Below are 25,428 nucleotides of genomic sequence, written 5' to 3' on the forward strand. Positions count from 1 at the left end.
GGAAACCTTGGGTGGGGCTCAAAGTCTCCAGAGGTTTCCGTTCAGGTTTCCTAAGTGAGACAGGGGCATTAGAATTAAAGAACGTTCCTTTTGGAAGAAGATGAGGAGGAATTTCTTTAATCAGAGGGTGGTGAATCTACAGAATTATTTTCTACAGAAGGTTGTGGAGGCCAAGTCAATGGATATTTTTATAAATTTGTCCATTAGCCAACCATTAAAACTGATTATGTGGTCTTTTATCGTAGAAATATTCTGCGGAAAAGTTGGCTAGTATACTTGATGCACGACAGGGGCCATTGAAATTACTACTCATGACATTTGGAATGCTATGCTATTCTAATTTATTTATATTTTCAAAATGTCCCATGTTTAACAGATTAAATACATATATCTCCGTCTGTAAATCACAATTCTCTGGCACAAATTAAATAAAAGTAGTTACCAACAACACCGACTGGTGGAGCTTCATAATAATTTGGTGGTGTGTAAAGAACTGGCGCAGGAGGGTGGTGAGGAGCACTGGGCGCTTGAGGAGGATATGATCCTTGAAGGAAGCAAAAACAAAAAACACGTTCGAGCATTTAAAATTAAGTCCAGTGGATACCAACTCCAAATCTGCTCTGTTCTCTATATTTACATTTGCCTCTCAGCAAGACGTTTCATAAGTTCATGTGATAGGTGCAGAATTAGTCCATTTGGCCCATCAAGTCTACTCCGCCATTCAATCATGGCTGATTTATCTTCCTCTCTCAACTCCATATTCCTGTCTTTTCCTCATCACCCCCTGACACCCGTACTTTTTAAGAATCTATCTATCTGAGCCTTTAAAATATCCATTGATGGCCTCCTCAGCCTTCTGTGGCAATGAATTCCATAGACTCACCTTCCGCTGACTTATGGGCCTGTGCAACTTAGGCGACTTTTTAGGCGAGTGCAGGAGACTCTGCACTCGCCACAAGTTCCCTGGTGGACTCTGGTGAGTCTTCTTCATGGTCGCGAGGAGTCCCCGCATTCTGGGAACTATTCGCAGCCTCAGTAGGGTCGCCGTAAATTTTTCAACATGTTGAAAATGTTTCTGCGCCCAAAAATTGGTCGCCATGAAGATAATCAATAATCCTGAAGTCATAGGTGCAGTTGTAGTGGGGTCGCCATGTTGTTGTAAGCAGTCGAGGTAGTCGTAGATAATTTTCGTTCATCGCCTTTGCTGACTGGTCATTTTCATTGGCTCATTGGGGGAAGAAAACCGTAAGCAGTAGTTTTCAGAACCAAGGTTAACTGACCGGTATTGTTAAATGTCCGCCAGATTTCACAGCTGTGTATCTCTGGCATTAAAAGTTGTCTGGTTTCTTAAACATTGTTTCCACTCCTCCCCACTCATCTAAAGGAATTACCATACACTGTGCTTTAGCAGTCTTTATTACAGCGCCAACTTTCCTGTTCATCGCGGTGTGTGTCTATATCACCTTGGCTTTGCACCGTGTGAATTTCAAACAGCGCTCCCCCCACTTGCGTGTATGTTCCACCCTGACAGTCGCCGTTCCAGTTCCCGGTTTTTCAGACGACTGCCGGCAACTTGACTGCTGCCGCAGTCCACTGAAAAATGGCCTAAGTTGGACAGGCCCATAAAGAAATTCCTCCTCAACTCCTTCCAACGGAATGTCCTTATATTCTCAGGCTATGAGCTGTGGTGCTAGACTCTCCCGTTAGTGGAAATATCCTCTCCACACCTTTCAACCCTGAAATCGAAACTTGCCTGCAACGTGGACACCAACAGAAATGCATGAATGGAGATTTTCTCAAAAATATACAGATAACCCATTATAATGGACCATACAGTAGTGGGTGGAAATGTTGCCCATAATGCAGATTGTCTGTTACAGCCCATTAAGGGAGATACATATGTACAGTTTTGGAAAAACAGCCAATAAACAGGAAAGATAAACACAGACTGTGACTAGATTCACTCCAACCACCTAGCTTGGATAGAGTGGATGTGGAGAGGATGTTTCCTCTAGTGGGAGAGTCTAGGACTGGAGGTCATAGCCTTAGAATTAAAGAACGTTCCTTTAGGAAGAAGATGAGGAGGAATTTCTTTAGTCAGACGGTGGTGAATCTACAGAATTATTTTTTACAGAATGTCGTGGAGGCCAAGTCAATGGATATTTTTACGGCAGAGATAAGTAGTGGTTAGTACAGGCGTCTGGAGTTATGGGAGAAGGCAGGAGAATTGGGTAAGGGGAGGGGGGTGGGGGAAAGAGATAGATCAGCCATGAATGAATGGCGGAGTAGACTTGATGAGCCAAATGGCTGAATTCTGCCCCTATCACTTATGACCTTAGCCTGGATAAAACTAACTCAGTCATCTGTTCCCAATATGAACAGACACCTCGGTTGCAACAGATTTTGTCCACAATAGCCGAATTCCATTATACTTTCATTTCCTCTGACCCGAATCTATCAACCCTGAAAATCCCACTATCAACCCACCCCGACCAAATTGAAATATCGTTTCCACTTGAAGTGAAGATTAACAGCAGCCTTCCACATTTATCTCTGAATAGTTTACCTGTAGATAGGAGCACAATACTGACCACATCCTCCAATTGGAGTAACGTTACCATACAAACAGCTAACCCCAAAACTGTTACTGAACAATTAACAACTCATAATTTCAATTGGCTCATGGTCTATCCTATATCACTACACTTTCTCGCTGGACCAAGTCACTCGGGGGTGAAATTAAGTAACTATACAGTTTAATGTACAGATTGAAAGCATCTTTTAGGGACAATTATAGATAGAATGTGATGCAGTCTCAGAAAGGCTTTTGGCCTAGGCAGTCTTTCATTATTTTATTTAGATGAAGAAATGTCTCCATTATGTCCAGGAACTATATACAGTCATATTAATAGATGAAGAGTGAACTTACCTTGACCCTCCATAAAATGGACTCCTTTCACGCCAAAATGTGACTGAAATTAAATAGAGACAAATAATTAAATTGGTACATTTTAATTTGATACCATGGCTAAATATTAATTATTTGTCAGCCATTTTCTCATTTCCAAAATTTCTAGACAATGTTTCAAAATTCACCATGACCTTTAAACTTTTAATTAGGATTAAGCCACAATCTACTGTCCTGATTTACTGTCCACCAAAATCTAAATGTTCTCATCCATCTCAATGAAGATACGGCAGGATGCCTACCTAACCCCAATCTTTCTTCCTTAGAGCAAGATTCTTAGGAGATCATAACTGGTAAGCAAGAGCCAAAGACTGTTCTCAAGCAAAACTGGTGTTGGTATTGGTTTATTATTGTCACGTGCACTGAAATGCAGTAAAACAAATTGTACACGAAGTACGTCAGGTTGTGCAACAGAGAAAATAAACAGAGTGCAGAGTATAGAGTTACAGCGACAGTGAAAGTGCAGTTTAAAAAGTGCAAAAAACAAAAATATTGAGGTGGATTGGAAGATCAAGAATTCACCCTAATGCCCCTGTCCCACTTATGAAACCTGAACGGAAACCTCTGGAGACTTTGCGCTCCGCCCAAGGTTTCCGTGCGGTTACCCGGAGGATGCAGGTTTAGCCGGAGGTTGCAGGTAGTGGAAGCAGGTAGGGAGACTTACAAAAACCTCCAGGAACCGCACGGAAACCTTGGGTGGGGCGCAAAGTCTCCAGAGGTTTCCGTTCAGGTTTCCTAAGTGGGACAGGGGCATTAGCCTACGAGAGGACGATTCAAGAGTCTGGTAACAGCAGAGAAGAAGCTGCTCTTGAATCTAGTGTTCTGTGCTTTCAAGCTTAAGTATCTTCTGCCCGATGGAAAAAAATAATGATTAGGTGGTAAATGGTCCTCGACTATGTTGGCTCCTTGGTTGAAGTGTAGACAACTGATGGGGGTCTGAGGAGGTTGGTTTGTGAGATGGACTGCACTGCTTTGGCAACCCTCTGCAATTTCTTGCAGTCTTGGGTGGACCAGCAGCCATACCAAGCAGTGATGTATCCCAAAAGGATACTTTCCACAGTGCATCTGTAAGGGTTGGTAAGGATTACTGAACACATGCTGAATTTCCTTAGCTTTCCGAGGCAGTTGAGGTTCCTGACCATGGAGTCAATACTTTTGCACAAGGACAAAATGTTGGCGATATTTACTCCGAGGAACTTGCAAGACGTGGTTAAAAATGTAAGTGGAGAAACAACAGAGCAAAAAAATGAACTTGGAATCAGGCAGGTGGTTTAATGGCTTAGCCAGGACTGAAATCTAAAACAGGCAGTGCAACAAAACTGCCATCAGTCCACAAGGATCTTCCAAGAGGAAAGGAAAATTTCCTTCTGAAATTACAGCTCTAGATATTTAATAACAGTTAGCTAAAGAAAAATGGATGCATATATAAGCCCCAAATCATGTAGGGCACAAGAGTACAGTACTACTAATAGTATAGCTCCTACCCTTCCATCACCCCCCCCCCCCCCCCCCCACCCCCCCCCCAGAAATTGGCAAACACACTCAGCTGAATAGGTTTTTTCTGTGCGATGCGACTTGGAAGGATCATTAGGGAAATACCACATTGATAGTATATCATCTCACCTTCATAACTAGCATTAATAAGAGTGAATGATTACTGTTCCCAAATATTATACAAACTTGTGCCATTTACATTTTTCACACGAAAATAATTAAATCGACTATAGTGATTAAAAGAAATACACTTGTCCCTATACGTCCTCACTTGATTCTGTCCAGGGACCCCAACAGTCCTTTGGGTAAGGCAGAGATTCACTTGCACCTCCTTCAAGCTCACCTATGATATCCGTTATTCCAGGTGTGGACTCTTATACATCGGTGCGACAAAACGTAGACTGGGCGATCGTTTAGCCAGACACCTTCGATCAGTCTGCCTGGACCTACCTGATCTCTCGGTTGCTAAACACTTACCTTCTTTACCTCTCCCTCACTGACCTTTCTGTCCTGGGCCTCCTCCATTGTCAGAGCAAATTGGAGGAACTGTACTTCATATTTCACTTGGGCAGCTTACAACCTAGCGGTATGAATATTGATTTCTCTAACTTCATGTAACCCTTGCATCCCCTCTCTCTTGCTCTGTCCCTCCACCACCCTAGTTGTTGTACTAGTTTCACTGTCTGTAACTCGTTTTCACCTAGCCCTCTAACAATGGCCTGCTTCCTTTATCATCATTACTTTTTTGCATATCTTTCATTCATTTGTTCAATATCTCTCTACATCACCATGGATATCTCTCGTTTCCCTTTTCCCCGACTCTCAGTCTGAAGAAGGGTCTCGACCTGAAACATCACCTATTCCTTTTCTCCAGAGATACTGTCTGACCCGCTGAGTTGATGCAGTACTGTTTCTACGTGGGTAGGTATATGGATAGAATACGTTTAGAGGGATTTGGACCAAGCACAGGCGTAGATGGACCAGTGTCGATGGGCATGATGGTCGGTGTGGGCAGGTTGGGCCAAAGGGCCCATTTCAATGCTGTATGACTCTATAACGCCTAATACAGCATGGTCAGAGGAAAAGGCCAGAACTACCAACTCCTTATTTTATGGCATACTGGTTTGTAGCAGGCAAGGAGGCACTTTTAAATTAAAATAATACCTCAGCATGACCTTTTACAACTTTAAACACTTGGTAACCCTGGCATTACAGCATCTTGTACCATTTCAAGGTTTGAAGGTAAGTTTATTGTCATATGTACCAATTAAGGTTCAGTGAAATTCAGATTGCCATATGGTCATACCAATAACGAGCAACAAGACACCCAAATAAATTTGTAACATGAACATCCACCACAGCGACTCCCCCACATTCCTCACTGTGACGGAAGGCAAAACAAAAAGTTCAATCTCTTTTCTTCTTTGTTCTCCCGCGGTCGGGGGCATCGAGCCTTCCGTTGTTGGGGCGATCTTGGCTCCCGCAGCCGGCGGTCGATCCCTACACATCGGGGTGATCAAGCTCCCACATCGGGGGGATCTCAGCACCCTGCGCTGGCCGATCGGACTCCCGAGTAAGGGCTAGTCGAACTTCCTGTGGCTTGGAGCTTCCCGACATCAGTCTCTACCCGAGACTGCGAGCTCCTCAATGTTAAAATCCCCAGGCAAGGGATCGCAGGCTCTGATGGCAAGTCCACGGCCCCGCGGTGGGGCTCAAAATCACTCGAGCAAGGCCGCCAGCTCCATTATGTTGGGTTGCAGAGCAACCGGAGAAACGATAAGGAAAAAAAATTGCATTTTAAAACACACAAAAAATAACAAAAAAGACGAAAAGGCAGACAGACTGTAGGCGAGGCTGCCATCGGTGACAGCGCCACCCGGTTTGCCCACTCACATTCAGTGGAAACAACAGAAGAACTTTATCAAAGAATAATGGGCCTTTCTGTTGCAATAGATTAGATGCTGAAGCGACAAATAAAATATAGAACCTGTTCACAAATAACAGCATTCCCTTTAACTGATCTAACACACCGATCAGACCGATACATCATTCAGTTATGGCCAGACATCTTTTGCATCAGAATTAGTTTAAAAATACAACAGGAAACCTGATGCAATCACTCATGTTAAAAATTCGCCTTGAAACAAATCCTCGATAAATCCAGCTTTTATTTTGTTTAATGTAAAAAAGCATAGAAGTATTAATATCTGACGAAGTGTGGCTGATTGTACTTAAAGTAACAGGGGCAAATGGCATTACAGTGGAAACAGTTTGAGGGTCCTGGAAATATACCAGCTCGGAAAAGTGAACAGTTTTTCTGACTTTCCACAAATCTGCTGTATTTATAATCCAGTGATCAAAAAAACTCAAAAAATATGGTTTCTGCACTCAAAGCTTTTGGAAATGCAAGAAATGCAGACTAAAAATACTTGAGATGCAGGTTGCATTAAACATTGATTATGTAGATACATTGGAAAAGTGGACTAAAGTTCTGGTAGGTCTGGAGGGCAGGATGAGATGCATCCTAGGATTGAGGGAGACAAGAGGAAATTGTGGGGGCACTAACTATAATCTTTGACTGAACATCAGTATAGATAAGAAGTTGGCCAAGTAACAGATGCCAGCAAAAGTGGTGGATGCTTGGCCTTCGGTCACTCACAGAAGGGGCAGGAGGTGACCCCAGGATTGGTGTTAAGGGCATTACATTTTTCGATCCACATTCGCGACTTGGAAACAACGTGCGATTGCCACAAAACTTGGTCGTACAGAAAACCCTCATTATAATGTACCATGGGATGGGTCTTTGAATGGTGATTGCCGATTGCCCGCTATAACCGAGCTAGGGATTTTTTGGTATAATTGGTAGAAATAAGGAACTGCAGATGCTGGTTAATACAAAAAATGGCTCAAAGTGCTGAAGTGACTCAGCAGGTCAGGCAGCATCTGTGGAGAAACTGGATAGGCAACGTTTCGGCTTGAAACCCTTTTTCAGACACTTGGTCTGGATCTGGGTCGAGAATCCAGGTGAGTTAACATCCCCGGACTGCTGGCGGCTGGGGGGGGGAAGAGAATTCCAAGCCACTGCCAACTTGTTTACTGAAGCATTCAAGAGACAGCCCTATCTCTCAACAACATTGAAACGAAAAGTCCACTTTGAACCAGCCTTGTCCCACAACATTGCCTCTGACAATGAATGTTCAAAGTGATGCCTTTGGAATGTTTTAGTTTTAGTTTAGTTTTAGAGGTACAGCGTGGAAACAGGCCCTTCGGCCCACGCCGACCAGCGATCCCTGCACATTAACACTGTCCTACACCCACTAGGGACAATTTTTACATTTACCAAGTCAATTAACCTACAAACCTGTACATATTTGGAATGTGGGAGGAAACTGTTTCTGAACATTGGTTCTCCATGCAGGTCACGGGGAGAACGTACAAACTCCATACAGACAGCGCCTGTGGTCGGGATCAAACCCGGGTCTCCAACGCTGCATTCGCTGTAAGGCAGCAACTCCACCGTTACGCCACCGTGACAGCACGGACATATATTCAAATCAAGGGAGCCTTCACCACAAAGGCAGACATCGATGGCTACTAACACCAGCGCAATCAAAGCTTTTGATAACCTGTGGAAAAGAGTATTTGAAGATCAAGACTACATAGACAACACTCGGTCTGCAGAGCAGCAGTAATCTCCGTCTCCTTATACATTCATGGGATGTGGAGGAAACCAGAGCACTTACACAATCTCAGGGAGAATGTGCAAACCACACACAGACAGCATCAAGGGTCAGAATTTAACTTGGGCTCCTGGCACTGTGAGGCAACGGCTCTCTTAGCTATGCACTGTGCTGTCTACATTGCCTTTCAATTTTGGTTTCCCTCTGACAAAACACTGCATGGCAGTGTGCAACATTTCCATGGCACATTTATGTACAAGCATTCCAAACCAAACTGTGCCCTGTAGTTACAGTATCTTCCTTTTCTGCACGCCCTTCTAATCAGGATGTACAAAACGCTTTAATTAAGAGTAGTTGCAAGAAGGCAAATTTTCCACAAAACTTCAAAGTGAATGATACAGAATAAAAATATATGCAACATTTTTAGGTTTTTTTTTAAAGTAGTAATATTAATATTGTAATGCAAAAAGTTTGCAGTACTCAATGTTCAGAAACAATTTAATAGAAAATTAAAGTTGCCTGATTTACAACCTGGCCAAGCATGAATTCAGAGAGAAAACTGAAGTCATATACACGTTCAAGATTCAAGAGATTCAAGAGTTTATTGTCATGTGTCCCAGATAGGACAATGAAATTCTTGCTTTGCTTCAGCACAACAGAATATAGTAGGCATAAATAAATACAGAACAGAACAAATCAGTGTGACCATATACCAATGAATATACATATACACACAAAAATAAACAGATAAAGTGCAGTGGGCTATTCATGATCAGAGTTTTGTTTGAGTTGAGTTTAACAGCCTGATGGCTGTGGGGAAGTAGCTATTCCTGAACCTGGATGTTGCAGATTTCAGGCTCCTGTACCTTCTACCTGAAGGCACCGGGAAGATGAGTGAGTGGCCAGGATGGTATGGATCCTTGATGATGCTGGCAGCCTTTTCGAGACAGCGACAGCGATGGATCCGCTCGTTGGTAGGGAGGTCAGAGCCGATGATGGACTGGGCAGTGTTGACAACTTTTTGCAGTTTTCTACTTAGTCTCCACTTCATTAAACATTTTTGGTAATTGGGGCTCCTTCCCCACTTATTCTGCTGAGCTGATGTCTGAGATCAAAATGTCCCAATTTGCCTCTTAATATCCCCTAATTTTATTCTTCGAAATATATTTTGTCCAATCTAGGGTATTCTAATGCGAAATACACAGCCTAACATATCACAGAGTTCAACCTACTGCAATCTCCAGCATCTCTCTTGGATGCGGGTAAAATAAAATAAGATGCAGGCAGTTTAGGGAAAACCTCTGGCAAATTCTTCTCTGGCTTTGTACCTAAATAAAGCCAGCTCCCGATTTCACATTCACAAATGGTTAGTAAAATCAACCCCTACTGCCACTGATCTTCATAAAGCCTATCAAATTTACAAATTAATTATGTCTGTACTCTGCTCAGATCACAGGCAAATTCTTCCTAAAAGCAGTATCTTCCAATGTACAATTAACTACCAGCAGATTGTATATGTCTCCTCCAGTCCCATTAGCTTTTGTTATTTCTGAAATTTTCTGAATGTTCTGAACTGATCAACATGTTCAAAACACTGCGCCCAGCAGAAATCATTATCTTTATAATCTGTCCTAACCCCCCTTTCTGCCAAACCATTAAATTGATAGTACAACCCTATAAGCATCTTATGGGTTGAATGAGAGAAAATTGATAATGTTTGCTGCCTTCCTGAGACAGCATGAAGTGTAGATGGAGCAGATTGGGGTGGGGGCAAGAGAATTAGAGAATTGGGGTGGGGGCAAGAAGTTGGTTTGTTCGATGGACTGGGCTATATTCACAACTCTACAATTTCGGAAGTGGCGGCGCTGCCAAGCAGCTGCGGCTCGTCTGCAGTCCGTCTGTCTTTTCCTTTTTTTTGTTTTCTTTTGTCTTGTTCGATGTATGTATTCGTTTATTTTTAGTTGTGTATGTGTGGGGGGTGGGGGAAACTTTTATTAAATCTCTTCCTTCAACAGGGATGCGACCTTTTCCTTGTCGCATCTCTTTCTCCGTCTGCGCTGAGGCCTAATATCGTGGAGCTGGCGGCCTCCAACTGGAATCGACCTTGAGGCTCCAGTGGCAGAGCCTGTGGATTTACCATCGAGGAGCTGCCTGACTTCAGAGGCTGTGGTGGCGCTGTGGCTGCGACCCGACTTCGGAGCTTCGGAGGCTTCGGCCGCGGGCCGTGGACAGTAACATCGGCAGCTCGCAGGTCCCAGGTTGGTGACCGATTCTCGGAGGCTCCCGCAACAGCAGCTTCGTCCGCTGGACTGGAGGGTGGCAGCTTCGCCCGCCCAGGGTCGCGGAGTTTGAATCGGCCCATTCGCGGAGCTTGGAATCGGCCGCGGGACCTGACATCACCCAGCGGGGGCTTCAACATCGAGAGCCTCGATCGCCTCGACTCAGCGGGAGAACAAGCAAGAAAGAGATAAGACTTTTTGCCTTCCATCATAGTGAGGAGAAGCCTGGAAATTCTGTGCTGTGATATTCAAATCCTTGCTGCAAAATACTTGGCAACTTTTAGTCCAGGAAAAAGGTTGGTGCAAACTATATACAGTGTAAAAGCACAAACCATAATACATTAGAGGTACAGTGAAAAGCTTTTTAACACGTGCTAACTAGTCAGCGGAACGACTATACATAATTACAATTGAGTCGTCCACAGTATACAGACGCATGGTAAAGGGAATCATATTTAGTGCAATATTAAGCCCAGTATAGCCTAATTACAAATAGTCCAAGGGTCCCCAAAGAGATATAGAGTAGCTCTCTAGCTGTTGATAGAATGGTTCGGCTGCCTGATAACAGCTGGGAAGAAGCTGTAGGTTTTCTCACTTCTGTACCACGTGCCTGATGGGAGAGGAGAGAAGAGGAGATGACCATGGTGTATGCCATTTCTTTTGTGCAAATAATTCTTGTAACTCTCTTTAGTTCCAACTTGTTACCCTGGGTCTTTCTCTCCTGCATGCTCAATACATGCAGTAAGCAAGAGGGGGAAAAGCGCACGTTAAAAGATTAGATGTACAGTTCCAATCCCTAGAATATACAGTCACAAAACAAATCGCTTAAGGCAGTAGATGCCTGCAGCCCAGAAGCAGCTGACAAACCATCCCACTCATCGCTCAATCACTTGTTTGTTTGGCCTGTACATAGTTGGGTGTTCATCTGGGATGGATACATAACTTAAATGTTGCACACAAAAGTCCAAGCATTCCAACTGCAATAATTTTTTCCAAAAATCATTTGAGTGCTCATTTACATTAGTGAACAATTTAGTTGACCAAGAAAACTCCTTTAATAAATATGCCTGCAAAGTACAATATTTACTTAGGACTTTGAAATCTCAGGCACTTTGGAGTAACATCTTTCACAGATATCAACTGACTTAAATGATGAAAATTAGGCTGCAACCTGTTGACTTGATCTGAACCCCATAGACATTTATATCAATCAAATGTTTAAGGCTTGTTACATTTGGCTCTCCAAGTTATGAACGACAAATAAAACACAATGGTATTAGTAAGGTGTTTTGTACCATTCCCACTAAGAGCTGAGAGGAATACATTGCCATTAATTATTACCTTGCTGTTACACAACTACAATACACCATCTATTTAAAATGAACAAGAACCAGCTTTTATTTTCTTGTTACCATCGCTGCATTCCTGGAGCAAGTGCATTTTGGCTGCACCAAATATTCCATCAAATTTAATGCAGATTCATTAAGGTAGTGCAGGGTTAGTTCACCCTCTCCAGTTCACTGCACTAATTCATTAGTTCAGGTTTACCTTGGTCACAGCCTGCTTATCTGAAAAGGATTTGTATATTTCCACTCCTTGCTTTCTATCCGATAACCAAACCTCAATGCACGTCATTCTTAATTCCGCACTCTAATCGTGTCAATCAATTGCCTTATCAAAAGCATTCCAGAAATCCAGATATACCACATCTTCCAGTTTCCCATTTTCTATACTACTAGTCTCATTCTTCACCACACCCAATGCCCTTCCGACATCACAGAATGCCAAGTATATTACAGCAAATATTACCTCGAAATGCAAAGTAAAGCTAAGCAGACTCAAATGGATTTGCAGGGAAATTAATCTTTGCTTAATCTGTTGGTGTTCATCATGGAGGGTCATATGCATGGGCAATTCCAGGATTCATGTCAAATGGTAATTCCATTGTTGGGAGGAGAATTGCCACTTGCCAACTGTAGTTTTCTTTTTGGTGATAGGAAGGTACTGTTAAAGTGAATTGTAAAGCCCGTGTCACTATCAGTCACCCCAATGCTCCCCCCCCCCCCAGGATCTTTCAATGCAAATGGTACCAAACAAAAATCAGCCATTTTCCCAGCCTTTCAGAATCATAAGTACAGATACTCCCCGATTTACGATGCTTCGATATGATATTTCAACTTTACGATCGGCAAACGCTCGGCAACGGCAGCGAACCGCACGTCACTTCCGGTCACGTGATCGCAATGTAATAAACGCGTTTTCGACTTGCGATATTTTCATTTTTCGATATGGAACGTAACCCGGTCGTAGGTCGAAGAGCAGCTGTACCCCTTCCAAGTGAACTAGTGATCCTTCTATAATGAAAAGATCAAATCAAATTATACTCCGTCTGAAGAAGGGTCCCACCCAAAACGTCACCTTATCATCGTTCTCCAGAGATACTGCCTGGCCTGCTGAGCTATTCCAGCACTTTGTATCTTTTTTGTACAATGACCCCTCTCAGTTCACTAATATGGCCTCGAGATTCTAAATATTTGTCATTTTAATTTTCTAACCAGCACCAAACTCACTTTTTTTTTTTAAAAATTCTCAAGCCTCCTACAGAATTACAATTCAAGCAAGGATGAGAACTGCATCTTTGGATCAAGCACTCAGATCACAATCTGATGGCAATGATTCACTTGGCATGGACACCCTTCATAAATCCAACTTTTGTTTCTTCATTCCATTATTATTACATTTTCTTTCCTGCAATACATGCCTTCCCTCTTACTGGTCCCAACCTCCCACCTCACATCATTCCCCGTGCCTCCATAATTGAAATTCAGAATTGTCATTGATCTGAAATATTTAACCAAATGCCAATCTACAGGTAGTTTTGTGAGCACTATATTACAATGTTGTATTGTAGAAAAAAGTGTTAGAAAACCCATTGTGTCAACGAGGATAGGGGGTTAAGGACTATGGTTGCAATAAAAAAGTTGTTTTCCCCTGCAGGATATTCAGAAATAAATTTATTTGTAATAACTTTAAGTAAATTTTTGTTGCTGCAAGCGAAAAGTTTAATAAAGCATTAATGCACAATAGTTGAAATTACTTGCCAATTTGAATGGTTACCTGCGGTGAAACAGGCATACCAACTCTTGGGAGATAATGATGTCCGAAAACTGCAGGGCGGTTACATAGTAACCTCTTTCCTCCCCCCCACTCACCCCCCAGATTTATTTTTCTTTGCAAGGTAGTTCTGCAAGTTAATTTCCAAAGTTGTTCATTAGCTCCTGATCCAAATTATGTTGTAATCAGATCATCCTGCTTAATGCAAGCAGTTCATCAATTCATCAATCCCCAATTCAGCCGCCAATTCATCAATCATTTTATATCTAATTTGCGGTACAGACACATGTTATAGCAGAACTAAATGCATGACATGAATAATGGCCATTTCAAGGTTTCAGATTGGATCTTTATTGTAGCAATGATTTATCACCTTCAGGACAGGATGGATGCAAGGGAAGAAAATGTTATAAAGCAGTGCCGGGGTATAAAATCCAGATCAAATTGGAACAAAAATGTAAATTGGTAGCTTTGCAATAGTGAACACATTTGTGAATTATTTATATCAAATACAAGACCAAGGATGAACATTAAACCCAAACATTATAGTGTACCATTTATAGAAGGTAAATTGTAGGTTGGTTATGATTAAAATTACTGTGGTCTCCTCAAGTTTTAATTATCTTAGAGTGCAGCAAAACCTCCCACTGTGTTTCCTAAAATAATCATGTTTCCTGCCTCTAGTGTGTCCAAGCCCTTAACAATCTTATATGTTTAAATGAGATCCCCCTCATCCTTCTAAACTCCAGAGTGTACAAGCCCAGCTGCCCCATTCTCTCAGCAAATGACAGTCCCACCATCCCGGGAATTAACCTTGTAAACCTACGCTGCACTCCCTCAATAGTAAGAATGTCCTTCCTCAAATTAGGGGACCAAAACTGCACACAATACTCCAGGTGTGGTCTCACTAGGGCTCTGTACAACTGCAGAAGGACCTCTTTGCTCCTATATTCGATTCCTCTTGTTATAAAGGCCAAGATGCCATTCGCTTCCTTCACTGCCTGCTGCACCTGCATGCTTACTTTCAGAGATTGGTGTACAAGGACCCTCAGATCCCGGTGTACTTCCCCTTTTCCCAACTTGACACCATTTAGAAAGTAATCTCCCTTCCTGTTTTTGCTATCAAAATGGATAACCTCACATTTATCCGCATTAAACTTCATCTGCCATGCATCTGCCCACTCCCCCAACCTGTCCAAGTCACCCTGCATTTTCATAGCATTCTCCTCACAGTTCACAGCCACCCAGCTTTGTGTCACCTGCAAATTTGCTAATGTTACTTTGAATCCTTTCATCAAAATCATTGATGTATATTGTAAATAGCTGCGTTCCCAGCACGGAGCCTTGTGGTACCCCACTAATCACTGCCTGCCATTCTGAAAGGGACCCATTAATCCCTACTGTTTGTTTCCTGTCTACCAACCACTTCTCTATCCATGTCAGCACTCTACCCCCAATACCATGTGCCCTAATTTTGCCCACTAATCTCCTATGTGGGACCTTATCAATACTTTCTGAAAGTCCAGGTACACCACATCCACTGGCTCTCCCTTGTCCATTTTCCTAGTCTTCAAAAAATTCCAGAAAATTAGTCTCCTGTTACTGTCACCAAATGTTCGGCGATCTTATCTTTTATAATTGACTCCAGCATTTTCCCCACCACCGACGTCAGGCTAACTGGTCTATAATTCAAGAGACATAAAATGTCACGTGTCACGCCGTGTTCCCATCAACTTGGCAATTCAGGGACTGGGAGGGATAGAGACGAATAATGAAAATAACAATTGCCAAATTAATGGTTGAGATCAAGCTCGATTAGTCTTACCACCCTTACTCGCCCTGCACTTACATTGCTCTCAGAGGCCTTGGTTCCCTATAAGCCAGCTAACAGGATGACTAGGTTCGAAGATCATCGGAAGATCAGGTTGGTTAATGCGAACTGAGTGGAGGTTTTGGGCGAAGCTATCGCCAAGCCTGCTCTTGGTCTCACTGATGTGGAGCAGTTGACAACTAGAACAGTGGATGCAGTAGATGAGGTTGGAGGAGGTGTAGGTGAACCTCTACCTCACCTGGAATGACTGCTTGGGCCCTTGGATGGAGTCGAAGGGGGGGGGTAAAATGACAAGTTTTTAAAAAGGTGGCGCTGTCTTGTGTACGGTTGCCCAGCCAGCAGCTGTCCTGTCCTTTCATTTTTTTTTCTTATTTTTAGTTAGTTTAGTGTTTTGTTTTAGGAGTTCTAGCTTTTTTTGAGAGCTGCGGGTCTGTGGAGCGGCTGCGGGCGGCGGCACTGAACTTTCCATCGGGAGCCTGGAATCTCTTGATGAGATTGCCAGTTGAGCTCCATTCGGCGCGGCCTTGTCAGCTCCGGAAGCCACGGTCTCGAGTAAGGAGGTGGCCGTTTCCAGGGTTCCCAGGCCGCTGAGAGGACTCTCCCGACGCCGGAACAACATCACCCGGCAAGAACGGCCTGGAACATCGGGCCTCCATAGAGGCAACTGTGGAGGCCTCAATTGGCCCGACTATGGGGGAACTGGGGTCGGGGACTGGACTTTGTGCCTTCCCTCATAATGGGAACCATTGTGGGGGGATGTTTTCATGTTAAAGTTCTTTAGTATTGTCATGTTTGTATTCTTTTTTTTATGTGCTGCATTGGCATAACAAATTCCACCAGCCTGGCTGTGTGGTCATTAAAAGAATCAATCAATCAATTAAGTGTAGCATTTCCTGCAGTTGCAAGGTAAACTACCAGGGGAAGGGTGGTTTGGGTGGGAAGGGACGAATTGACCAAGGAGTTACGGAGGGAGTGGTCTCTGCGGAAAGCCGAAAGGGGAGGAGATGGGAAGATGTGGCCAGTGGTGGGATCCCGTTGGAGGTGGCGAAAATGTTGGAGGATTGTCTGTTTTATGTGACGGCTGGTAGGGTGGAATGTGAGGACAAGGGGGACTCTGTCCTCGTTACGAATGGGTGGGATGGGGAGTGAGAGTGGAGCTACGGGATATAGAGGAGACCCTGGTGAGAGCCTTGATTATGCTGGTGGCTTTGTTGAGCCAATAATTATGCTAATAGCCTTGCTGAGGCTAGCATTTCACAAATTTCTCCCTTGCTTCTTTCTAAAATAGTGGTGCACTAAAGAATAGGCACAATTTCAGAATATACACATCAACTTGGAAGATTACAACCAGAGCATTCAGTACCTGTATCTCCATAAGCAACATATTCAAAACTTTGCTCTCACAAACTTGAATTGTCTTCAGTTCTTTATTCTTGCCCAACCTTTCATTCTCTGATATATCTAATCATTTATTTTAGTCTCTTGCGCAAAACAGGAACAAAAGTACCACTGCCTACCTCTCCCCAAAAATTGAAAATACAAAGTAAAAAAATGAACATTAAAAGTAAAATGCAGTTTGCTTTCATCAACCGACCCACTTACTATCATACAATATAATTACTTTTAAAAAATCTGTTTGTCTAATAAAGAACATCTGTGTACAGAAAACCCTCGCAATAACGGACCTCTTCATAACAGATTTTAGTTATAACAGACCTAATTTGTTGTAGACTGTGTTAGTTGTTTCACGAATAACCACTCGGTGGATGGAGCAATTCTTGGTTTAGTTTAGATTTAGAGATATGGGTACAGCGGCTCCACCAGCAACCCTCACAGCCCATAGCAACCAAACCACAGACCTGCACATCTCCATAACGCGAAAGAACCCAAGTACCCGGAGGAAACCCACACTACCGTTGCATATCAGACAGGCCCCCTCACTGTCCATCTTCAAATCCAGTGTTAAAACGCATTTGTACTCCCTGGCTTTTGACCATGCCTGAGACTTTGCTTCTGTTCTTGGTGTTTTTGGTGTTTCTTTATTTTACATGTCTTTTCCTACTATTTCTTTTGATTGTTATTTTTGGTGTGTATTAACTTTTTTGTCAATGATTAGTGATGTACAGCACTTTGTTGCAACTATGATTGTTTTTAAAGTGCTCTATAAATAAAATTATTATTATTATTATTATTACCACACAGAGCACCCAAGATCAGGGTAGAACTCTATTGGGTCTGTCCCACTTAGGCAATTTTTCAGGCGACTGCCGGCAACTATCAAGTCGCCGGCAGTCGCCTGATAAACCGGAGACAGCAACGGCGACTGTCAGAGTGGAACACACACACACACACACACACAAAAACACATTGCTTCCTTCACCAGCCCGTAATGCAAGTGGGAGAGAGGGAAAGGGGGGGGATTGGGCGGGGGGCGAGAGCGCTGTCGGAGTGAAATGCACACGATGCAAAGCCAATGAGATACAGACACACACCGCGATGAACAGGAAGGTTGGCGCTGTAATTAAGACGGTGAAAGCACAGTGTACGGGAAGGGTCACGTCAGTCCTTGGAGAAGGGGGTAAAAGAGGGTGGAGAAGGAGTGGAAACAACTTTTAAGAAGCCAAAGATACACGGCTGTGAAGCTCAGCGGACATTAACATTACGGTCGGTTATCCTTGGTTTTAAAAACTACCGTTTATTTTTTTTTCCCCCCCAATGAGCCAATGAAATTCACCGGTCAGCATCGGCTACAACCTACGAGAACCTTCGACCTGGTAACCCACTAGGACCTCCTGGCGACCTACCTACGACATGAGAATTCTCGCTGCTCTCCATGGCGGCTTCATTCTGGTCGCCGCTAATTTTTCAACATGATGAGGCCACGACCATGAAGGCGACTCCCCGGCAACCACCCGCAAACATGTGGCAACCGCATAGTCTCCTGCAGTGACAGGCCCACAAAAGACTCTTTAGGCGACTGCCAGGGACTAGTTTTAATGAAATTCAATGTAGACATCTGGCGACCACCCCTACGACAGTAAAAATTATCGCCACTGTCACCGAAAATTTATCAACATGTTGAAAATTTTGTGGCAGTCGTCTGTAGTCGCCAAAAAAAATCGCTTCAGTGGGACAGGCCCTTAAGATGTCTGGCACTGTCGGTAGCGATTCTACCACAGAGCCACTGTGCAGCCCCAAGATACTATGTGTTCTGTGTCCTTTACTGTTTGTGTAGTTTATGTTTATTGGCTGCTTTTTCCATTAGTACTGTACATATTTATCCCCTTATTCAGTTATGGCAAACAATTGGTGATAACGGACACTAGTCCCCCCCATATGGTCCGTTATAGCGACGGTGTACTGAACATTCTGTCCCATTTGTAGTAAATGAACCTTGGAATTGCAACGTGGTATCTCTTGTGCTCATATCTATTCCAATGGTTCACATCAATCCAATAAAAGTAAAGGGTGGAGGAAAGCTAGAGCCTAACCTAAAAAAAAAATTTTATATATATATATATATATCTCAATGGCAGGCACAATTACTGGTAATTACGTAGAATTATAATTGAAACTACTGGCTCATCTTAAATGCAAACAACGTGGTCAAGCATATACTTTTATACAAGGGTGGATTTTGTGCATATTTATGAGCAGCAGTTAATTTCAGGCATTGCTAATTATGGACTTCACTGCTCTTCCAAGAGGAATTAAAGCGGATACCACATATACATACCCCACCCTCCAATCAGAAGCACATTTTCCCATAAATACCCTTCGATCAACATTGATGCTCACTCTTCCTGATGTTAAAATAAAAATATTCTCACCCAAACATAGAAACTATTCATACAACAGTCAAGTCAAGTCAAGTTTATTTGTCACATACACATACGAGATGTGCAGTGAAATGAAAGTGGCAATGCTCGCGGGCTTTTGTGCAAAAGACAAACAAAACAACCAAACAAATTATAAACACAATCATAACACACATATTATTTTACATAATAAATAATGGAAGGAAAAACGTTCTGTAGAGTTAGTCCCTGGTGAGATAGGCGTTTACAGTCCGAATTGCCTCTGGGAAGAAACTCCTTCTCAACCTCTCCGTTCTCACCGCATGGCAACGGAGGCGTTTGCCTGACCGTAGCAGCTGGAACAGTCCGTTGCAGGGGTGGAAGGGGTCTCCCATGATTTTATTTGCTCTTGAGTTGCACCTCCTGTTGTATAGTTCCTGTAGGGGGGTGAGTGAAGTTCCCATAGTGCGTTCGGCCGAACGCACTGCTCTCTGCAGAGCCTTCCTGTCCTTGGCAGAGCAATTCCCAAACCAGATGGTAATGTTCCCGGACAAGATGCTAGGATCCCATGTGATACAAAACATCTTAACGTTAAAAACTGGGAAGGCCAAAAGCTTACCCTCTGCTCATTTCCCCATTGTTACAAACTCCTACTGAACCAGAATGAATTCACCAAACCCATCTTAACAACATAACTAAAATAACAAAAAATCTACCTCCACCTCCACTTCCTCAGCCATTGAGATACTGAAACTCCTTTCCTTACCCAAGGCAAAGGGTCTCAACCCGAAACATCACCCATTCCTTCTCTCCAGAGATGCTGCCTGTCCCGCTGAGTTACTCCAGCATTTTGTGTCTATCCAGATTAATCTATTTACATGTTCCTGGTTCACTACCTTCTCATCCAACCTGGTATCCAGTATATCAGTGCATGCAAAATAAAAAGACAAAGTGCTTGTGTAACTCAGTAGATCAGGCAGCATCTCTAGAGTACATGGATAGGTGACTTTCCAGGTCAGGACCCTTCTTTAAACTGTTTGTGGTAGGTGATGGGGTGGGGGGGGAGAGAGAAAGGGGGCGGTCACGGTGGTGCAGCGATAGAGTTGCTGCCTTATGGCGATTGCAGCGCCGGAGACCTGGGTTCAGCGACAACTACGGATGCTGTCTGTACGGAGTTTGAACATTCTCCCCGTAACCTGCGTAGGTTTTCTCCAAGACCTTCGGTTTCCTCCCACCTTCCAAAGACGTACAGGTCTGTAGGTTAATTGGCTTGGTAAATATAAAAATTGTCCCTAGTGGGTGTAGGATAGTGTTAATATGTGGGGATCGCTGGTCGGCACGGACCCGGTGGGCCGAAGGGCCTGTTTCTGCGCTGTATCTCTCAAACTAAACTAAAAGCCAGGAAAGAGACGAGGGTGGGATAAAGCCAGGCAAATGATGGGTGGATAAAGGTGATGGGGTTTTTGATTAACAAATGGTTGGACAAAGGCCAGAGATGAAAAGACAAAAAGTGTGATAAGAATGGAAGAGAAATGAAATGTGGTCAGAAAAAGGAGAATAGATGGAAAGGGAAAGGGAGAAATTGGTTCGCATCTAGGTGGGGCATTGAGAAGAGAGGAAAGAAAGTGGGGAGAGATGGTAAGCTACCCAGGTAAAATACATTGCTCCGTTCCTTCAGCTTGTGTGTTGCCTCACTCCGGCAATGGAGGAGACCCAGCACAGTAAGCTTTGGGAATGAGTGTAAAAATGTTCAGCAACCGGGGATCCAGCAGGATCCTTGGCAGACCAAGAGCAAGTGTTTGGCAAAACAGTCGCCCAGTCTACGTTTGCTCTTGCCAATGTAAAGGAGCATCGAATACAGTCGTTCTGCTGCCCAAATCCTTTTGCTATATGAAAACTCACTCATCTAATTTAGATTGGAGAACATCAATTTCTGGTCTTCCAACTTAGCTATGCTAAGTTATCTTTGATGGCCCTGCACCATCGATTAGGTGAATGCCCACAACTTTGCACCCTCATAACTCGACCCATTCATAACTTTTCCCTATCAGTGATAAGTCCCTTGTTCCATGGCTTAAATTTCCTTTCCGACGTCTCTTCCCTCCTCTCTATGACTCATCTTCATCCATTTCTTGCTTCCCCTCCTCTGAAACAATCCTTTCCACCATGACATATTGTTAGAGCAATGATGTTAGCTGTAATTCCCATCACTGACTTCATCAACTCACGCTCCCTGCCCCCCCCGAGCCTCCAAGCTCATCGTTCCCCAGCCCCATACGGCCCGATTTTACCTTCTCTCCAAAATCCACAAAACCCGACTGTCCTGGTAGACCCATTGTCTCTGCCTGTTCGTGCCCTACTGAACTTATTTCCACATACCTTGACTCCATCCTATCCTCCCTGGTTAAATCCCTCCCTACCTCCGATCAAGACACCTCAGACACTCTCCGGGCATTCCATTCTCTAGGCCCCCATCCCCTCATCTTCATCACGGACGTCCAGTCACACTACACCTCCATCCCCCACCAGGAGGGTCTCAAAGCCCTTTGGTTCTTCCTCGACCGGAGAATCAACCTATACCCGTCCACTGATACTCTCCTCCGCCTAGCGGAGTTGGTCCTTACCCTCAATAACTTCTCGTTTGACTCCATTTCCTCCAAATACAAGGCATAGCTATGGGCACGCGCAAGGGCCCCAGCTATGCCTGCCTCTTTGTCGGGTACGTCGAACAATCCTTGTTCGAGACGTACCAGGGCCCCATCCCTGATCACTACCTCCGCTACATCGACAACTGTTTTGGTGCCACCTCCTGCACCCACACACAACTGACTGACTTCATCCGTTTCACCACTAACTTCCTTCCGGCACTCAAATACACCTGGACCATTTCCAACACTTCCCTACCATTTCTTGACCTCACTATCTCCATCGCAGGTGACAGACTTCTGACCGACACACAATATAAACCTACTGACTGCCATGGCTATCTAGACTGCTCTTCTTCCCATCCTGCTTCCTGTAAGGACTCCATCCCCTACTCCCAATTCCTCCGTCTACACCGCATCTGCTCCCAGGATGAGGTGTTTCACACCAGGCCATCGGAAATGTCCTAATTCTTCAGAGAACAGGGGTTCCCCTCCACCACTATAGATGAGGCTCTCACTAGGGTCTCTTCCGTACCCCATAACTCTCTCCCCATCACCCCACTAGTAACAAGGGCAGAGTCCCCCTAGTCCTCACCTTTCACCCCACTAGCCGTCACATACAACAAATAGTCCTCCGTGATTTTCGCCACCTCCAACGTGACCCCACCACTCGCCACATCTTCCCATCTCCCTCCCGTCTGCTTTCCGTAAAGACCACTCTCTCCGCAACTCCCTGATCAATTCTTCCCTTCCCTCCCGCTCCACCCCCTCCCCGGCACTTTCCCTTGCAATCGCAAGAGGTGCTACACCTGTCACTTTACCTCCCCCCTCGACTCCATTCAAGGACCCCAAGCAGTCGTTCCAGGTGCGACAGAGGATCACCTGCATCTCCTCCAACCTAATCTATTGCATCTGCAGCTCTAGATGTCAGCTCATCTACATTGGTGAGACCAAGCATAGGCTTGGCGATCGTTTCGCCAAACACCTCCGCTCGGTCCGCATTAACCAATCTGATCTCCCGGTGGCTCAGCACTTCAACTCCCCCTCCCATTCCGAATCCGACCTCTCTGTCCTGGGTTTCCTCCATGGCCACAGTGAGCACCACCGGAAATTGGAGGAACAGCACCTCATATTCCGCTTGGGCAGTCTGCCTATTTCCTTCGCTCCTTAGGTGCTGCTGCACCCACTGAGTTTCTCCAGCATCCTTGTCTACATTAGCTGTAATTTTCTGGAGTAGAGACCCTCCCACAACAGAGCTGCATAGAGTATTCTTCTCACCATGCAGCTTCAGATATTTTGTACCATTTAGTCTTGCAAGCGGAAGTTGATAACCAAGTTCAAAAAACATCTGGGACCTTGGATGAATGATGGGATCAGCAATCTATCTTTTTAAAGAATAGAAGCAGGCCAAAGTAATAGCAAAATTAAGTTTGAACAAAAAGCGAAAAAGTCTCCCCACCTGTAAAATATTCCATTGTCTTCACTTTCTGCATCAACATAAAATATTAAGAGAACTCTTCCATTAAATACCACACATATCAATGCTGACTTCAAAGCAACCAATTTATCTTCTCACCTCCGTGCGTCAACATAAAATGTTAAGAGAACTCTCATGTTAAATAGTATACATATCCTCTTAAAAATAACAACGATTTGGCCCCCACAGCTGTCTGTGGCAATGAATTCCACAGATTCACCAGCCTCTGACTAAATAAATTCCTCCTCATCGCCTTTCTAAAGATGCGTCTTTTTATTCTGAGGATGTGTCCTCTGATCCTAGACTCTCCCACCAGTGAAAATATAGTCTCCACATCCACTCTATCCAGGCCTTTCACTGTTGTGCACTTTAAAACACCGATTCATCTTTTCACCTGGTGTTTTGCCATTGATTGTTTGCTCAAGGACAGTGCAAATGGCCCGGCAATTTGAGGATCGCCCTTTGTCGCCATAAATTGCTGAATTATTCCTTTTCACATTAAATTCACTCCGCGCAGTTACCCACGTTTTTCAGAAGTGGCTAAACATTGACTACAGTTTTATTTCTTGTTTAATTAACTTTCATGTCCACATTTACTTTCTTAATAAAGTTATTAATTAACTGCTTCTGCACTTAGTTCCACTGCCAGTATAAAGGATTTGCGATGAACTACCTCCCCACAATTGAGCGCTACCTGTTCATCTGCAATGTTAATAATTAAGGGTTGTCAATAATAATTGGCGTGCCCAGGTAGGGTGCATCTTGTGGGACAGGCAGCATCTCTGGAGCGAAGGAATGGGTGACGCTTTGGGTCGAGACCCTTCTTCAGACATCTGAAGAAGGGTCTCGACCTGAAATGTCACCCATTCCTTCTCTCCAGAGATGCTGCCTGATCCACTGAGTTACTCCAGCATTTTGTGTCTATCCTCGATTTAAACCAGCATCTACAGTTCTTTCCTATGCATCTTGTGGGATGCTGATCACAAGTAAAGAGCTGGTCTAGGCTCTGAAAGTGGCACAAAGGAAAACTCCCAATCGACGTGGAAACTGATCCCCAGAAGCACTGCAGAAGAGAGGGCAGAAAACTGAAACCCTTAAACAATATCCCGTGACTTCATAGAACAGTATAGCACAGTAACAGGCCCTTCGGCCCAATATTCCCAAACATTCCCCAAGACACATGCCAGCCAACATATAAAAATAATAACACCACCATCAACATATACTCCGTGCACTGGGTAGGCATTCAATGTCCAGTGTAAAACTCCCTCCTTACCGTATCGCTCTCTGTCGAAAGGCCCAGGATCAGAGGCCGCTTCGTGCAGTTAATGCAGACACCTTATATTCTGGAAAAGGAGCAGCCAATGCAAGACGGTAAGTCCAATAAAGCCAGCTAATAATACGGAAAGCGGTGGTATTTTACATTATAGATATATTTGGCTGTAAAACAAAACATCAGTTTGCCAGCAGAAAACCCCAACAAGATCCATAACCAAGAACAAGACATGTCTCCGACTTCTGCAGCAGGATAAATATAAACAGGAACGCACCCGACGCACAGATTCACTCTGTTTGCATTTGACCCTCTGAGCACTGGTGCAGGACAGGCAGTGAGCGTTGGATCACAGGCACACTGAAGCTTACACCCTCTCGTCACCCGCAGGCATCGATCTATCTTTAGTCCCCGGCACAAGAGGAGGAGATTTAACCACGTGTGTCACTTATGCTACTACTAAACCAGAAACAAAATCTGTGCATGGTTTGTATCTTGTTTATTGCATCTATTATATATGCATATTCTTTTTTTTTTTAAGAAGAGTTTTTTGAAATGCACGCAGAAGGATGCGAAAATAGAATTGCTCTAACAAGTAATCTTTTCCTTTTGGGGGGACGGGCTATTTGCAAATGGTAAACTCGGCACGTCTGCCCAGCAAGAAAACATCCATTGTGACCATAAGTAGCAATGCAAGAACAGCACCTCATGGCGAAATGATACGGATACAGCTGGTATCCGATGGCCAGTCGCCAACATTGGAAATTGGTAGCCATGGGAGATAAACTTCATTTGTTTTAAGATTTAATACAGAAATTGGGCATTTGTCGAATCACGACTAGAACAAAACAAAATTAATTACTGTCACTT

General features: G+C 43.8%; 1 protein-coding gene across 10 annotated transcripts in view; it reads right to left on the reverse strand.

Annotated features, from left to right (window-relative positions):
- Positions 1–24,980, reverse strand: part of LOC129698286 (phospholipid scramblase 1-like) — a 58,206-nt gene extending 33,226 nt beyond the window's left edge. For 2 of the 10 annotated variants that reach the window (XM_055637344.1, XM_055637340.1), the window contains exons 1-3: positions 24,562–24,829; positions 2,930–2,972; positions 443–544 (exon numbers count right to left, since the gene is read on the reverse strand). In XM_055637344.1, the coding sequence (XP_055493319.1) occupies positions 443–469 (27 nt within the window). In that variant the 5' untranslated portion in view covers positions 470–544; positions 2,930–2,972; positions 24,562–24,829. The other 8 variants (XM_055637341.1, XM_055637342.1, XM_055637349.1 and 5 more) reach the window with 8 other exon arrangements.
- Positions 24,981–25,428: the final 448 nt, after the last annotated feature.

The sequence above is a fragment of the Leucoraja erinacea genome, chromosome 6 (genome assembly GCF_028641065.1).
Source record: "Leucoraja erinacea ecotype New England chromosome 6, Leri_hhj_1, whole genome shotgun sequence".
In the NCBI taxonomy this organism is placed as follows: domain Eukaryota; kingdom Metazoa; phylum Chordata; class Chondrichthyes; order Rajiformes; family Rajidae; genus Leucoraja; species Leucoraja erinaceus.